The sequence below is a fragment of the Pseudopodoces humilis genome, chromosome 6, assembly GCF_049639895.1.
Source record: "Pseudopodoces humilis isolate 2021_Gansu_Grassland_sample_001 chromosome 6, ASM4963989v1, whole genome shotgun sequence".
Classification (NCBI taxonomy): domain Eukaryota; kingdom Metazoa; phylum Chordata; class Aves; order Passeriformes; family Paridae; genus Pseudopodoces; species Pseudopodoces humilis.
Genome location: NC_142205.1, coordinates 66,718,390 through 66,736,584, shown reverse-complemented (window position 1 = coordinate 66,736,584; position 18,195 = coordinate 66,718,390). Strand labels below are relative to the sequence as shown.

At 41.4% G+C, this 18,195-nt stretch overlaps 1 protein-coding gene across 2 annotated transcripts in view; it reads right to left on the bottom strand.

Moving 5' to 3' along the window:
• Positions 1–680: 680 nt before the first annotated feature.
• The window catches only part of ANKRD50 (ankyrin repeat domain 50), a 39,651-nt gene continuing 22,136 nt past the window's right edge, over positions 681–18,195 (bottom strand). For both annotated transcript variants that reach the window (XM_088056473.1, XM_014259632.2), the window contains 3 exons: positions 17,790–18,019; positions 5,900–9,447; positions 681–3,685 (listed from right to left, as the gene is read on the bottom strand). In XM_088056473.1, the coding sequence (XP_087912599.1) occupies positions 5,903–9,447; positions 17,790–18,019 (3,775 nt within the window). In that variant the 3' untranslated portion in view covers positions 681–3,685; positions 5,900–5,902. The remainder of the gene's footprint in view (positions 3,686–5,899; positions 9,448–17,789; positions 18,020–18,195) is intronic.

Sequence of the window (18,195 nt, the reverse complement as noted above, 5' to 3'; positions counted from 1 at the left end):
GAGAGACAACAGAAATCCACAGAAAACAAGTCAGCAGATAGTGACAATTTTGCCATTAACCTAATTTTAGGAACCAGTCGAGCCACGTGTGCCAGCTGCTGGAATCTGTGTGGACCAGAATACCTGAAGCATCATTTGCAGAAGGCACAGCCAAACTCCTCCTTCACACTCAAAAACCCTCTGCAGGGAAATGATGGTGGCTCTATGATCTGAAGGAGTGAGACAAGATCACAGGGCAAAAGGGTATTATTGCCAGAAAACGTTTCTCCCCTACCTTTCTTAATAACACATTCAAGAAAAATGAGTAGCCACCATCATTAAGAGAGCTTTTGCTTAAGCTGAAAATACTACAGAGAAACACTCATCAAGGCAGTAATTAACAAAATCCATTTGAACTTGTAAAGAACTTACAGCAACTGAAATAGTGAATTTATTTGCCCTCATGGTATTTACAGTATATAATGGTCATTTTAAACAGAAGGACATGCAGCAAATCTTATCCTGCAAATGCTCAAAGCCACAGGAACCAATGCCAGGGTCTGAGGTTTGCTAGACTGGGCTGCTTACTGGGCACACACATAACGCTTCATTTAGTACTACATGAAAGTTAATCAAGTTTAATAACCTTTTCCTGAAATGTCCCAGGAAATGAGGTAGAAAAATTAAAACAGTTAGATGTCTGCTGAAAAGCAAATATATTTATTATGCACTTTAATATACACAGGGATTTTCGCTTAATATAATACAAGGAATAAAATAAAAATTTTACAATGTGAAATTCATTCAATGTACATTAAAGGCTATTTACAACCCACTCCAGGAAAAAGCAGTCTATCTGCAAACCAAGTTAACTGAGGAGTTCAGATGGGGAATATTAAGCATAACAGACATTTGCATAGCAGAGTAACTGAGGAGGGAAAACACCTTTTTAGTTTTAAAGAAACGGTAATGTTTTCAATACTGATCACAGAGAAGACAAAAATGCATCAATTGTGCCTCGGTATCTCCTAATGCATTTCTCTCCAGATGAATTTTTCCACATGCACACAGTATTGATATCCGTGTCCACAAAACAGTCTTTTTCCCCAGCTCTCCCATCAAGAATTTTGGATGTCTTGTGGAGATGACCTTGGAAGGACCAGTGAAATGGGATGAAGAGAAACAGGATTCCTGTTTTATCTGGGCTTTTTGGGTGGTGAGAACTGCTGCCCTGGCAGAAGGAGCTGTGCTGAGTCACAGCTACACCCCTCTGCTCACACCACTCCATTTACAGATGGGAAAGGGCAGAGCAGAGGGAACAACCGGGGAACAGCAACTTTGCTTGGCACAAAAACCCCTCACAAATGGTGATGCTAAAAATCACACACAACAGCAGTGCTGGAATTACACAGACCTTCTGAGAAAATAGATGATTTAAAGCAATTCATGCCCTATTCCAAAGGGATATTCAAAATATTCAAAAGTTTCAGAATTGTCATTCTGAAAACATTTCTTACAGGTCTACTGTCTGCTGATTTGGAGAGAGGGTTTCCCCAGTGACTGTTTCAAATGTAAATATTATTCACACAAAACCCACCAGACTATCTGTAAGTTGCGGCCCCTTGTGAAATTGGCCATATTTTTACGTCCTCTGTCCACAAGGTGCAATTAATAACAACACAATAAAATTAAATAAATATAATCCCAATGACAGTCAAGGTCAGTAGAAAAAATGTTGGCATTCAGGGATCCCTTTCCACAGAACAAAACATACACCTAATAACTAAGAAAAGCCATATTCTTGCACAGTATTGCAAATGTACTATACTTGAGGTTTGGAACAAGTTTGCTGAGAACATTTTGGTACTTTCTCTTTTCTAAACCACTAACCCTCTTAAGCCCATTCTGCCAGACTCCTGTTATGTTTATTTTATAATTGTCCCACGGGGACAAGAAATTCAATACACGAAACATCCAGAATAATCCATACTGCTGTGTGTCAGCTTCTAACATCTAATTTTACTATATGCTGAATGCCTGACTAGAAAAGATTCTTTTTTTTACATTTAGGAAAAAGCAAATAAGAATGGAGGTGCAAGATTTCCCAAAAAAAAAAAAAATAAGTATTCTGATGACAGTTGATCATAATAACCAGACATGGAGCCCTTCAGTGCCTCAGAATATGCACTACATCTACATCCAGGGGCCATTCATCAAAGTTTAAGGATCTACTTAATCATCTATGAAAAATAACCTCAGCTCTCTATCATCTTATTTCTGGAATGATCAGAATTAGAGTATGAAAAAGATGAAATCCAAGCCTTTAGAAGAAATACTTGCATACAAAAATAGGCTTATTTTCTAAAGAGCAAGGCTGTGTAATGGTGAGGAGTAGAATATAGCTTGCATTTGTAGGAGAAAATGAACCCACTTGTTTCATTTTTTCACTTGCAGAACTGTGCAAGTAAGATGTGCACATTCAAAGGAAAAACCCACACTGCTCACTTTCACAACAATGACCTTGACTTTGCTCTCTTTCACACAAGTAAAATATTTCTGCTGTAAGAGCGGGAAGCCAGCTTTCCATTATCCGCTCTCCCGACTGCTGATTAACCGTGCTCCAGGTACAGAGACACGCTGGCTCTACCTAATCCCCGTGAAGCAGTAACCACATTCATACAAGTTTGTGCTTTAAGGAGTTATTGTCTCAGGACAGGACTAACTCAGTAATCTCTGTACTCCCCAGGCAACGCTGCCGCTGTGCTTTTCCACCGCATTCTCGCTGCATATTCTCTCAGCCTCGCTCACAAAGGGTCTGCATTTTCCATGGTTTGCTCTACTGGCATTCCCAAACATAGTCCTTTACCTTGGAAAAGAGAAAGAGCTGTTTCTAATGTATAGAGATATACAAGAAAGCAGGATCAGACCTTTTAGCACCTCAGACATACCCATATTAGTTACCTCATTACCGTAGCAGTAACAGAGGCTATTGAAGACCAAGTGTCCAAAATTTGCCTATTGCTTTCAGTGGTCCCAGTCTGACATCCAGATTTGGTGCTGTAGTACCAGAGAGTACATTTTTGCCTCTTAAAAATCCAAAAGACACTGCAGGTGGTTGCAGTCCGACTTCTTTGCCACCACTGAACAGCAATTACACAGACAGAACAGACAAGTACAGTATTTATAAAATACTGTTATACAAGACTCGTAATTCTGGAGGGAACCTTTTGAAGTACACGGGGAACTGACAATACATGACAACAATGCAAATGTGACAAACTCGTTGCTTAGTTTCTTTAGCCACAGAAAAATAAATACAAAAAGCACTGCCTTTTCCATAACACAGTTCACTGTGGCACATGCACCTCTACCAAGCGATCTGGAATAGGAAATCAGAATTCCTGGTTCTTACCATTTTCAGCTGTGGTCAGGGAAATACAGCATGTATCTTTCTGCAATTAAAAAAAGTGCTCATTCTGTGTATTAAATACAAAGTACACAAAATAAAATTTCGAAGCACAGAGGGTTATACTGAGAAGGCAGCCTCAAAATGTAGGCACGTTACAGTAATTAAGGTAACTGTACTGTAGGAATCACATTCTTGAATTTCTAGGTGGACTAAACAAGCATTGTTTGCTTTCATCCCAGCCAGCTGATAAATCATCGGGAGCAGAAGCGCTTCTGTTCACAGCATCATGGAATTGGCCTGGAAGTATAAAATAAAAACATTAAGCTTTGAAATAGTCTGTAACACAAACAGGACTGTCAGAAATGGAGCTGTATCATCCCTAATCAAAGTCAAAAGCACACAACAACAACAACAACCTGATGAGGAAAAGCGTTTCCTGGCTAAGCCCAGTCCTGTGATTGATTCCCTGTGCTCTCTGCCATCCCAAGCAGCTACAAGGTCCCCACAACAGGAGAGCATCCTGGACAGGCTGGGAAGCAGCAGCCAGGAATGTGCTCCCATGGAGTATTTCTGATGTGATTCCCCACAGGTGACTCATTTATCCACCAGTCAGGGAAATTACCATTTTTTCTGCTTGAGATTTAGCAAAAGAGGAGGTAAATTACAGCCTGTGTCAAGCAATTCATAATCCACACAGAACTGTTCTAAACTCCCATCTTTAAAGTGACGCTCTGGAAGTGTTAAGAGGAAAGCAGAAGGAACCATTTGGTTACCCACACCTCATTTTTTTAGCCATTTGCAAAACCAAGAACTTCACTGAGAGAAACCCTGAATTTTCAGTAGCACACCATTTGTTCCAGATTAAGCAAAGCCAAAATTTAGTATTAGATGTGGAATGTTCAGATTTCTTTATATGCTGTTTGAAAATCAAGGAAGATGGAAAAATTCACCAAAGCCAGTCTTTTGATGACAGGTCAGGTGAAATGAACACATGCTACGTCAGAACCATGCAATGGATTTGTAATAAAGTATAACATGAAAGCAAAGTGATGAACATCAGGTGCAGGCACATAAGAATTAGGAAATACAATCTTTAATTATACGTTTTAAAGTTTTATGGAAGCAGGAAAAAATTACAAATAAATCCTAATCCTGTTTGGGCATGATGCACTACTGTGGGAATCTGAAGTCCTTGTAACATTTTACGAACATTTAAGGACTTTTCTCTCCCAGCTGACATTCCTCTCTATGCCTGTTCTGCTGTCCTGCCCCACAACTCATCTGACCCTTTGGTAAAATCTGCATTTTACAAATGTGCAGGCTCTAGTGCAGATATTTTTGAAACACTTTATTGTTTCAAACATTTTAATTTAACCAAAAAGCCAACCTAACAGGGTCCTGCACAATATTCTATAGCTCTCCAATTCTCCAGAGACCTCAGCTACATCTACAGATGTATTCTGTTAAAATTGATTTCCAGGACATTTTGGGAAATGTTTATGTGTTTCTGACAGCTGAAAACCTTCCATGTGTGGATTCTGCACCACCTGCAACTGTCCTAGAAACACGCTGTCTTTGATGACCTGCAGCAGAACTGAGTCAGAACTGGCAAGAACATTCTTGTTCTAAGGAGCAGCAGCCTGAGCTCTCTGAAATGCTGCATTCATGCACAAAAAAATGTTTTCAAAAATAAGCGAGCAAGCAGTAAGAGATGGGCACACTTTTCATAAACATGATGCTTCTCTGAAATTCCCATAGGAAACATACTAACACATTCCAAATACCCTAAAAAACATACACCTCAACAGGAAGAGGGGGAAAACCAGAACTATTTTAGCTGACTCACTGAAAATTCATGTCTGAAAAAGAGACTTGTAATTACTTTCCCAGCTTAAAATTCAGTATTGAAGAGGAGGTGAGAGCACTAAATGACCTCCACTGATTAAGAACAACAGAATGGTCAGAAAGTTGGTACCACTGTATAGATTATAATCTTGCACTGAGAAAAGCCACCTCTTTTATAGGAGGATTACCTTTACAGCAACAGAAATATAAAATTGAAGCTTTAGAATAGTATTTTATACTTATGCTTCACCCTTGAAATCCACATTCAGAAAAGTGGTTGCCTATAACTTCTAAGAACCTTCAGAAACTTTCTGAGGAGCATCTTTGTAAATAATGAAATACAGACTGTATCTGAAAATGCCATGAACAGAAATTCTCATCTGTCCTTACGTTTGAAAATGAAATTCCACATCAGTGCTATGTGAAATTAATTGATCAAAGACAGTGGGGCACAATTTGAGCAACTGAATTCAACAGACAACACGACACTAATACAGCTCCTCTAAGGCCGGTGCTTTGAGCCGACAGCAAAGGAAATACTTGCCAGGTTAAGACTTTAACATCCATCACATAAGCAATTATGATGGTAAGCAATAACAAAATCTAATTTTAGCACATCTTAAATGAAATGCAGGCATTTGGTTGCTTTGTGACTGGGTAAGTTACCTTTTACAATGGTGTTTCCTTCTTGTAGTTGAAGCTTGGGTCGCTACCTTCAATCTGAAGTTTTAAGGCTTGCTTAAGGCTGAGTTCCGTCTCTGCGGGGGGATAGCCTTCCAACACATCCTGATGCCCTCTGTCCTGCACTGTTCGTGGGACAGAAACCCTGCCGAGAAAAACCTGATTGCTCTGAAGATGGTAATTTGGATTTGTCATAATGCCATTTCTCTTCTTCTGCTCCCCACTCTGTTGGTGAATCAGGAACTGCTGCTGAGATCGACCAACTTCTTGCTGAGCTGGAGGGACCAAAATTTTGCACTGTGGCTCTGGTGGCATTGATTTGAGTGGCATGCTCGTGCCAGATTTGGCAATGGGTACTCGTTTATCAAACTGAGTCATTTCATACTCTAGCACTTTGGGTTGGGAGGAACTACTCTGCTTTATTTTTTTCCCAGCTGACCCAGACTTGCTGGAGTTGTCTGTTTTTCCCCCTTTGTTCGCTTTCGTTGATTTCAAACTAGGTTTTACTTGGCTCCATTCAAACTCGCTACTGGGTGAATTATGATTTTGACTTAGGGAATGAGTTGTGGAAGAAGGGGAAACAATGGACTGCCTGCTTCTGCTGCGTGGCAGGGAATGCTGCTGGATTTGCTCCGTGAACGACAGGCTGTGGAAACTATCAATGGGCACTGTCTGAGCGGTGGCTGTCGAGGACGTGGTGCGGAGAGAAGAATTTTTGGAGCTTTTCAGGGAATTATTTGATAAAGATGACTTTTGACGGTCAACCGTGGAATCCGGAGACTCCGAAGGAGAACTGAAGGCGTGTGCAGGCCCATTGGATAATCCCCGCATTCCAGGCTGCATGTCTCCTCCAGTACTCCCTGAACTATTGGACTTCATGGTTAAGGACTGCATTTTAGAGGAGACTGATTGTAAGGGTTTCTGCTCCATTGTGTGGACTGGAGACGGAGTGCAACCATTCAGAGTCGATGCACCGTATTTTTCCAGTAATTTAATAATCTGGGAGTGTCCATTTTTGGCTGCAACCCGCATAGCAGTGCGCCCAAATTGGTCAGCGTGATTGGGATCAGCACCATGCTCCAGTAATATCTGGACAACGTCAATGTGCCCCTCTTGGGCTGCAATGCAGAGTCCAGTAGCACCTTGATTACAAGTGTGGTCAACCAGAGCGCCATGCTCGATGAGAAGCTGCACGACCTTCACGTGGCCTTGCCATGCAGCAGACTGCAAAGCAGATCTCTTCTCGTTATCTGCAGCGTTCACATCAGCGTGGTACGTTATCAGCACCTGCACCATCTCCAAGTGGCCCTGCCAGCAGGAAACATGGAGTGCTGTTCTTCCTTCAGCATCGCTTGCTTCGACGTTTGCACCGTTTTCTAAAAAATACTCAGCCATTGTAAGCTGGTTTTCTAATGCTAGGATGTAAAGCGTCGGCCGCCCATCAGCATCTTTGTAGTTCACATCTGCTCCATGGCTGAGCAGTAGCTCAACTATATCTCTGTGACCTTCTAAGGCAGCAACCCGGAGAGCATTTCTCCCATCGTAGCCTCTCTGATCAATGTTGGATTTATTTTCCAGTAACATCTGCACACAATCATAGTGACCTTCCTGCGCAGCTAATATGAAAGGTATCCGTCCATCATTATCGATTTCATTCGTTCTAGCACCTTGTTCTATAAGAGCTTCACAGATCAACCTGTGACCTTCAAAAGCTGCCATGTGCAAAGGTGTCCAGCCTGCATCATCTCTGTGATTTTCATCTAGCCCCCTGTCCAGCAGAGTCCGTACTACTTCAACGTTGCCCTGTGCAGATGCAATGCTCAGGACTGTTCTACCTTCGCTGTCAATGCTGTCAACAGCTGCACCCCAAAACAAGAGAGTATTCACGACTGAGGCATGGCCCATGGAGGCTGCTGCCAGAAGCGGCGTCCGGCCGTTGTTGTCCGTGTGGTCAACATCAGCTCCCCCTTCCAGAAGCAGATCAACCACGTCCACGTGTCCTTCATAGGCGGCTACCAGCAGTGGAGTCATGCCATCCTTGTCACAGTGGTCGACTTCAGCACCGCGGTCGATCAGGAGGCTGACCACCGAGGCGTGTCCCTTACTGGCCGGCACACAGAGCGCAGCCACAGACAGCGCCGTCCTCCCATCCACGTCCTCGTGGTTCACCTCTGCACCGTGATCCAGCAGGTGCTCCACGATCTCTTTGTGCCCCATGTACGCAGCCGCGATCAGAGCCGTCCTGCCCTCGTTGTCAGCTTTATTAACTTCAGCCCCGTGCTGGAGCAGATTCAGCACAATATCTTCATGCCCTCCCCACGCCGCCGCTCTCAGCGCCGTCCGGCTGTCAGCGTCTGCGCAGTCCACTTTGACGCCGGCGTAGAGGAGCGCGGACACCACCTCCGTGTGCCCCCCCCACGCCGCCGACCGCAGCGCCGTCCAGCCGTCGTGGTCCGTGTGGTTGACGTTGGCCCCGCAGCCGATGAGGCAGTTGACCACCTTGGTGTGCCCCTGCCGAGAAGCCAAGGTCAGCGCTGTTTGCCCGTGGGTGTCTTCGATCTCCAGATCCGCCCCCCTCGACACCAGCAGGTTGACCACGTCGAGGTTGCCGCTGTACGCCGCGTTGGCCAGGAGCGTTCTCCCGTTGGAATCGCACTGGTTAACGGACGCCCCATTGTCCAACAAGGTGCGGATGGAGTCCTCCCTCTCCAGGGCCTGCCGGACGATGCAAGACGTGCGGTCATCTTCACTGTTGACATGAGCACCGGCCTTTACCAGCAGCTGTAACACCTCTTGCTCTTTAGGAATTAAGGTTGACAGGGAGTCTTTGACAGGTGTGCCGTTCCATATCATCCACAAAGCCAGCTCTGAAGTCTCCAACTGTAAATTAGAATTAATGAGATGCAATGCAAACTCTTGAGCTTCTAACGGCGTTAAATCCTTTGCCCGGCAGGTGTAACTCATGGCCAGCATTCTGTGTCCCTCTGCGGCGTTACACAAGTATTTCTGTGTACAGTGCTTTACATCCAGCAGCCACTCTGCAAAACTGTAGTGAAACAAGATTTTTGTATTTCCAAGGCCATCGATAAGGACTTTGGACAGGACATCCAATTTGCGTTGGAAGTCTTCCATCGACAGCGTCATGTTTTTGGTCCACACCGCGTGATACAATTCTGTAGTGGTCAAGGGCCTGCAGGCTGCAAGAATTACATTAAGGATGGGCTGGACCTTTGCAAACTGTTTTCTCACAAAAAGTCTCTGACAGAGCCAAAGGTAGAGGCCATTTAATGTTCCTGGAATATCACGGATCTCCCGTAACATGATGAAATTCTCCACAACTCCATCTAGGACACGTTCCAGATACAAAAAGCAACCGCTGCTTTTGATGTGAAGCTGATTCAGCATTTCTGCTGTTTCTTTTGTGAGGTGTTGTCTCAGGGCTTCTTCCTGGTCCAAACGATGCAGAATATATTGCTGCACATCTTTCACAATGTAAGCCTTTCGCAGGTCATCCAGACTTATTTTTCGAAAACCTGTTGAGAGGGGAGAAAGTTGTAATTACTTCTGATCCAGTTCTGCTTAACTCAGTGTTGAGAGAAGAGTCAATGAAAGCCAAGACATTTTTGGGTGGGGAACACCTACAATAAAATATTTTGCCCTGTAAACACAGTGAATAGAAATTAATTATAATAGCAGAAACCTTTGATAATTAGATGCCCTGTTACCATCATCTACGATAAGAAAAAACATGTGCTATTAACAAAAATTATTGAAAATCGCTCTGAATTAGACATTGTGTATCTGCCTTGGACCATACTAAACACCTAAGTGAAACCATCAAAACTGCAACCAAAATAAGATTATTAAGTATTATTATATTATTAAAGGAATAATCTCTTCTCCAATGTGGTTAACAATGGAATTCTTAGTAATTTTCAGCTACTTAGATTAAGACAATTATTATGTTTATTTAATTACAGAAGAGGGTATTCGCACCTGCTGCATATGCATGATTAAATGTATATAAATCACTAACTTGACAACCACAGTTTCTTCCAAAAGCTTTTATGACACAGCAGAGACACTCAAAAATAGTTTAAAACATCTTTAGACCTCCGCGCATCAAAAATTACCTACTTTTTGCAAATGAGGACTGTGTCCTAGCTAAACACCCTGGTTCTCTGGTAGGTGACTCACTGTATGAAGACTTAAGTTCTCTCATATGATCTCACTTTTTCCAGCTTGTTTACTCTTCAGAGGAGAAAGGGACATTATTTCATACACGCAGACTGCGTCCATCCCCTCCCCACTCAAGGAAAGGGACACCGCTCCCAGCAGCACGTGCGAGGAAGTTCCCTGCGCCGCTTTAGCGGCCGTAAGATTCTCAGGAATGGGGCTGAACCAAGGCTGTGGATACACAGCTGCCTCTGCCATTTCAAACATTTGCTCTGGTAGGGCCAAGGTAAGCACTTGATGAGGACCTACCCTCTCTGATTAATGACACACATTGCATTGTTTGAACACTGCTCTTGCGGAAGTTACAGGAAAACCACAGAGGTCACGGAGGCAGCAGCTTCAGTGACTGCGTTTCAGGCCAGAACTGCACCTCAGTTCTCCAGGGACAGGCTGTGATCCCTTCCTTATAGCCAGCTCAGCTAGTCTGCTCTTCAAACCAAACCTAAGTAACAAAACTCTAAATTACACTAAAGGAAAAGCAACCATAGATCAACGTGTTCAATTCAATTCTGGCCCCATCTCCATGGAAAAAAAATAATTTTAAATGGGCCTCTGAAGGATGTTGCTTCTAGATCTGTGTTTTTATTGTATTTAAACAATACTCTGTGGATCAAACTGCTCAGTCTGTAAGGTTGTTCTGACAGCAAATTCAGGCTGGTAACAGAGCTGTGGTTTTTGCTTCCCAGTGGCTTCAGCAGAGGTTCTGAATGTCCCATTAAGTCATTCAGTTAATTGTTTAGTCTACATGAACACTATTCAAACAGGACAGATGAGAACAGAGAGGCCAACTTTGGAAGTGTTACGAAAATACTTTGCTTTTCTTAGTAGTTATGGAAGCACTACAAACAGGACTGAACCAATAGAACACCTAAAACAAAATCATGCTTCTCCACAAAATGAGATCATGGGAGAGGACACTTTTGCTCAGTCAGTTCAGAGGATAAGACTACACAAGCAAGACTGACTACTACTTGAAGACTTTTGACAGAGAAGGCCAGGAGGAAGAAAATAATCTTTCTCCATTCCAGAGGCTTTTTTTTTTTTTTTTTTCTGTGAAAAGAAACACAGGAACAGCTTTATCCACCATAATCTGCCACAAATTCAAGTAATGTCCCAACCTGACCTGTTGGATGGCATAACTTATTGCTTTACTATGTACTTTATTAAAATATTCTGTATGTAACTCTGGGAAGCCCTTAATTCTTGCATATAACCCAAATAAAAAACTTTGCTGAGTAAGAGCAGATAATGCCCTGTGATTCTGCAGATGCCAAGCTCCCACTTGAAGTGAAAAGCTGTTTCTAGGTCAGGATCCTTCAGAAGATACAGAAATGAAAAAATAACAGCAAAGCCAGGGCATTGCTTGGTGCATGGACCCACAGTCACACGCATACAAGGAGCTGTAATTAGAGACAAGTGTCCCTTTGCCTGGCTCATGTCTGCAGAGGGAACAGCTCTGCTTTGCTCAGTCTGGAGCAAATACAACCACCCTGTTCACTCACCTTCCTTTGAACTGCCCTGCTTCGCCTCACACAGATCTGTCCCCATCCCTTGGCTGAATGAGAACAGGCAGGGAGCTCTGCAAACTCATTCTCTACATCTTTAGACCTAAATGACCCTGCTCATAAAATCCCCAACCTCTCCCATTAATCCCACATCCTTCCTTCCGATATATACCTGCAAATGTAAGCTATTTTTATTTTTACATCGTTCAAGTGTTTTTTCAGCAGTGGATTTAATTTCCCTGCCACGAGAAAACCCCCGACGGACTGGCACAACACCAATCCTGAGATTTCAGCTGATGCTCAGTGTTGCCTGACTAATGATTACACTTCACCTCCCCTGACTCCCAGCCTTCACAGGAAAACTTGCAGTGATAGCTGTTTAAGTGCCTCTGTCTCGGTCTCGGGGCTTCAAAAACAGAAAACTCTTGCTTGTCTTGCAAGAAGTGGGAAAGTGAACATGATCATTTTGGATGTGATAACAAAAAACCCCAAACCCTAAGCACTCCAAATAAAAAAGTACAAAAGGAAGGTTTTGTGTGTTAGGCATTTTTTTTCCCGATTAAATGAGGTATCAGTGCCCAGAGAAGCTGTGGATGCTCCGTTCCTGGAAGTGCTCAAGGCCAGGTTGGATGGGACTTTGAATAACCTGGGACAGTAGAAGCTGTCCCTGCCCATGGCAGGGGGTTGGAATTAGATGGTATTTAAGCTCTCTTCCAACACAAAACAAAGATGCTCAGATGATGTTGTTCCATAATAGAGCTACAAATATTATCCTGATCTGCTCTTACCTGAGATACACCAAATATCTAAGCTCTTCAGAAAAGTAAGTAAATTTGAGAGGGCTTCAGAGCAGTTTTAAACCATTTGATTGGCTACATGTTTATGGAAGCCAAAAATTGCTTTTTTTTTCCTTTTTTGCATTATTTCCATACATTCCTTGTTAATGAGATCCTATATATTGTATCTGAAAATAAGCTTGAATAGCAAGAAGAACACAACACTCATACAGACTTTCACACATCCCAGGGATGAAACGTCCTTTAAGGGCTGGGATTAACAAACTGCCATTGTAACAGAATTCTGGACATAAACAGGATGTTAATTTTAACCACTGCATCAAGCCATACTATAATAAGCAAATAATTCAAAAGAAGCCTGATAGATAAAACTGAATTTTTTGAAGCCAGAATTTTTTGTTGCTAGTTTGAAGAAGGAAAACAAAGCTATGTTTTATTTCCTCCAAATATCTGCTTAAATTAAGTCATTTTACATTTCCAAACAAAGCTCCTGCAAACTTGTTTTTCAACCCTGCCCCATACAGTAAGTCACTTTCATGGACAAGAAGCACCAAAACACTAAGAGAAAGCTCATTTTGTTTCAGATGTATTCCCATGAACTACTTAAGCTCAGCAAAACAGAAGTTACAGTAGACAGAACTTGCAGTCCCACGACCCTGCTTCTTGCATTGTTAAAATTTTTCTTACAACACATCACTTCCAGCCCAATGGGAGCTCCAATATGGATTGTTCTAATTTATTACATTCTGGCAGTTCTGTAAACAAATCTGTTCCAAATGTATTCCTTGGCAAGACCTAGGGTCATTCAAAAGGGGAAAAAAAAGTATCTTGGTTGGAAATACTTTTATAGCATGTCAACTTTTTCATACTTTTAATAGTAAAAAAGCTATTAACTAGCAAGTTTCAATACTTAAAAATACCCTTCCACTTTTATATCTTTAAATGGATTTACATAAGCACATAACAGAAATTTCAAGCACATTTTAATGTATTTAACTGAATTGTTAGGTTTAGAGTAATCCAAATTATTACAAAGATGGCAGTAATTTGGCATTATTAATTTATGCTGCTGATCTAAACACGTATTGAATTAGGCACTTCTGTGGGCATTTATGCACACCTGCTCAAAAAGAATAACTTATCCAGCAGAGTAAAGGGTACCTGGAGACCCAGGCAGCACACTTAGCTTTTAGTGCATTTGCAGTATATTGTGCATTACAAATTTATCTGCCTCTTCTGCAGGTGCTACGAGACACTGAGGCTGCTCTCGCTGGTCCGTGTCACTGCACAGAGGTTGATTTAATTACATCTACAGGTAATAGTCCATTTAAAACAATTTAGTCTTTCTTCTTTAATTACAAGGTAATTAAATTCCAAATTCACACACAACTTTTTACAAGGAAATATGAAATTCCCTAGTGCAATGCTTTCAAAGTGGTAATGAAAAGAAAGGGCACAGTAATTAAGAGCTCTCTATATATTTCCCAAGCATTCTAAATCATTTTTCTTTCCAAACCCCAAACCTAAGCAAGAAATAAGCTTTTTCAAATCTTCAATATTATAGAAGTAAATTTTACAACCACATAAATATAGAGTTTATCTTTTATAGTAAGAATCCAACTCCCATGAAAACTTCAAAGAAACATGAAATTACCCAAATAAATTCAAACCTACAATGAAAAACTAGAGGGCAACTTTTATTTTTAATTTTGGAAGCAATCTCTCCTGAAATAGTCTCATGTAATTTATTTTCTGGAATGGCAGAAAGGTTCAGCTCCAAATCTGGCAACTGATTTCATTTGGGGATTCAGCAAGAGAACTACTTGGGTAGCTCCAACCAACAAACTGAGGCTTCTGAGAGAAGCTGCATTGTGACTTTTTACTGTATTCCTCTAAGATTTTTGCATTTTTGCTTATTTTTAAATTTTTTTTGAAAAGCTGTAAGGTAAACAACCCTCCACATCTGTTCAGACCAGTAAACAGTAGAAACATGAGAAAGACATGTTCCCGAGATTTCCAATCAAGAACAAATTTCCATAAATATCAACTCCTAGAGGTTCCTGTCTGTCTGGGACTGAATGACAAATAAAAGGATATGTGAGAAACGGATGACATTGTCATGTTCAAGTGGGTGAATGGAACTTCAGCTGCCTCTGAGGCTGAACTGAACCCTTTCACCTCCACTTTTGATATTTTATTGAATTTTGCAGTATTTTTCTGGTATTTGCCATTAACCTCATGAGAACTCCAGCTCCCTGAGATGTGACATCTGCACAGGTTGTGCTGCACTGCTGCACTCATGCTTGAGAAGGAATTCCTTGGAAAAATGTCAGTGTTTTACTGAGGGGTATAATCAAGCCAGATGCCACAGATACTTGATTTCCGTGTCTAGCAAGAGAAGAAGAAATTAGGTAAATGCCTATTAAAAAAAGCCTTTTAAAACCATTTGTGCATATGCACTTTTGCCTATTTACCTTTATGCTGCTAATGAGAAATTAGCTGCTGCTTGCTCCAATTTATCTTTGTAAAATTGCCTGATTTTAAAATACCTCAAGTTTTCCAAATAATATGAGGGATTTTTCAAGACAGGGAATTAGTTTTATAAGCACGACTCCTGTGCTTTCAAGATTAGTCTCATTTTAGAAGAAGCATTAGAATTAGCCCATTAGCTAAAAGTGAAAAAAAATATAAAACTATGTTCTGGGCCACTTTCATGCTGGAAAGGCTGTGTTGATGTAGCTGCTTGAATGCCCATACTTGGAGCCAAATGATAACAAATGATGATGTGGGAGACAACGTGGATAACCATGGGTGCAAGAGAGAACTGTTAAATTTAGGGGAAGAGGATTAGGAAAAGCAAGCAGGCAGCAATGTGGCAGTTGGTGAGAGAGCACATGAAGAGAAGGCAGTTATCTGTCCCTCTCCTTTTATAACTCATTTGGCATTTGCTCACTGTGGAGGGTGACCGCAGACTCAGCCAGGCATCATCTCACATTTGGTTCATATTTTTGAGGTTGTCTCTGTAGCCACAAGAGGCAAAACTTTTTTTTTTTTTTTCTTTTTTTTTAAATTAATGAAAGCTGAGAATCTCAGTAAGGGGAAAAAATCTGTAGCACATTGTGCTACTACAGGATCTGGGAATACAGAAGGGCCCAGAGCACAAGCTGTAGCAGATGCAGGCACAGCTATTCAGTTTTCATAAATAAGTTGACACCAGAAGTGAAAGAACGAAGAGGATCAGAACAAACATCCCTCCTCCTTTTCTCATTCTTAAGAGTGCTAGGGATGATTATTCACCACTGGCAGCATCAGGGTGACAGTGGGTGAGAAAGACTGGACTCTCTCTTCCATGTCATCACTATTTTTGGCTCAGGAGCTGCTTGCACCACTCCCATCTGTACTGCACACCCAAAAAAGAGCATCATCAGGACAAGGCCACTGCAGCAAGCCTGCTTCCAGTCATTGGGTACACTCTGCTGAAATGAGAGCTAAACCTATTTGTCAGACAGATCTGGAGGAAGTTTTCACTGCATGAAAATTTTAAGTGAAAACAGATACAAAGTTACTGCGAACAAATGAATATTGGTTAATGTATATTTCATACCATACTCCAAAACTTTTTTACCAGAAAAAACTACAGATGGGATACATTTTCTTAATCAATCCTAAACGGATCCCGATCTCTCTTATGCAGTTACAGTGCAACTGATTTTTATTTGGCCCAAATACTTGTTGATCTTCAATTCTGCCTGCCCACCAACTAAATTAAAAAAAAAAAAAAAAAAAAATTGACTCAGCTAAAAGTAAACATTCAAATACCACAAAGGAGGAGAACAGCTTGCCCCAGTAGAAGACTTAATGTCAGTCAGTCCTTTACAGGCCAGAACCCAAAAAGAAATCCATATTATTTGCAGTTTTACAACACCAAGTTTCTGAAGTTAACAGAAGCTTCAGCCATGCTCCTCGTATCCTCACTACACCTTCTGCAGCCCTGAATATTGGCTGGTAACAGGAACATCCTCCAACACTGTATTAAATGGGCAGCCATCACATTGGCTGTAATGTCACATTTTCCTTTCATAGTGGCTAAACCACAACTTCCTCCGAACAGACCCTAAAATTTCCTCTCAACTTGTATCCAATTCTTTCTTTGCTCTACCTTTTCCACAGTAAAGATGGGATTATAGTATCACACATCAATTTCCTTTATGCTATTCATCAAGTCATACTCTGTGGAAATGAAAAATTAACTCACTGGAATTAAACTTATTTTAAAGGCATATCCATTACTTCTGCTGATTTTTCCTGTCAGGAATCCCATCTGGAAATATACTTAGGAGACAACAGCAATTTTTTAGGGCTAGTCTGAAACATTGTATGATTCAATGGAAAGGAAATAGGACTGTTGTGAGAAAGTCTTGTCTGTTTTTTTGGCAATAATAACATATCTAATCAGCCAAATTTTGACAAAACTATTCCCATATGAATGCCTGAAGGAACCTACAAAGTTTCTTTTAGTGAAGCTACCCTGAAGTTTCTTTTAGTTGCCACATACTCTCAAATACCAGTCTTCATGTCTGCCACTGATTAATACAGTGCTTCATTCCAAAATGCAATTATCCCATTGACCTTCTGCCACTGTGGAAACGAGCAAGCCTATGGGTCTAAGTTCTATAATCACATTTTTGTCCTAATTGTGTCCTTAATACACACAGGCTTTATACACAGGCCTGGAATCCAGTCCAGATATTGCCTTTTATTGAATTTCAGAGAACTTCCAGTAACAATGTCATTACAGTGAAGAAATGTTCTCATGACACAGTAAAGCCTGGATGAAGAAGCTGTAAAAATTTTTTTTTACTGTGCAAACTTTGCCAAAAGCAGAGTCCAAGAATCCACATCTACATTGTTCCTCTCTCCAATTTCACCTTCAGAGATTATTACCCACTTTCTGCAAACATGGGGAGAGATTTTATTGGGAGATGAAAGGAAAGCCTTCTGAGGTTGTAAGGAATGGGTGTATGCAGCAGAAATACTTCTGCACTTACACATCACCTACGCTGTTTGAAGCTTTATAAAATGAGCAAAGCAAGAGGAAAACTGAAAACACTGAAGAGAACACGGATGCTTTGCAAAGATAAAATTTAACCCTAAAATGCTTGGCTGATTTAAGCTTTCCATAGTCCTTGGGAAACAGGGTGTTTTTTAGAATTACTACTTCTGCTATTGTCATTTTTTAGAACTAAGCATGCAGGAGTGCTTTCCACCATCCCCAGGGCCTGGCACATACAACGTCCTAGGTATAGGTCCCAAACAATTCCCGTACTCTGTGCTCACCTGTAAACATTTTTGTAACAGCTTTACTCTGCTTGCGGGCAGAACACAGCAGGAGCAGCCAGGGAGGGAAGAACTCGAAGTGGCTGGCTAAAATCTCTGCTATTGTCCCAGATAAACTCGTGGAAGTCTGTTCACCCTCGGAAACATTACAGCCCTCGTCCACTGAATCCACCAGCATGAAGAGGCTCTGCTGAGGGGGCTTCATTCCCAAGAGAGGGAGCAGAATGCACCTGGGAAGGAACATGACACAAAATCAGTATTTCAAATGCATTCAACAATACACTGACTGTCATAGGACGAAGCTAGGATCAACTTAAAACACAAAGTTACTTTTTAAAAATAGTTACCATGGAAAATATTGAAGTAGACTAAACTAAAAGAAACACTTTGAGCAGGTAATGGTATA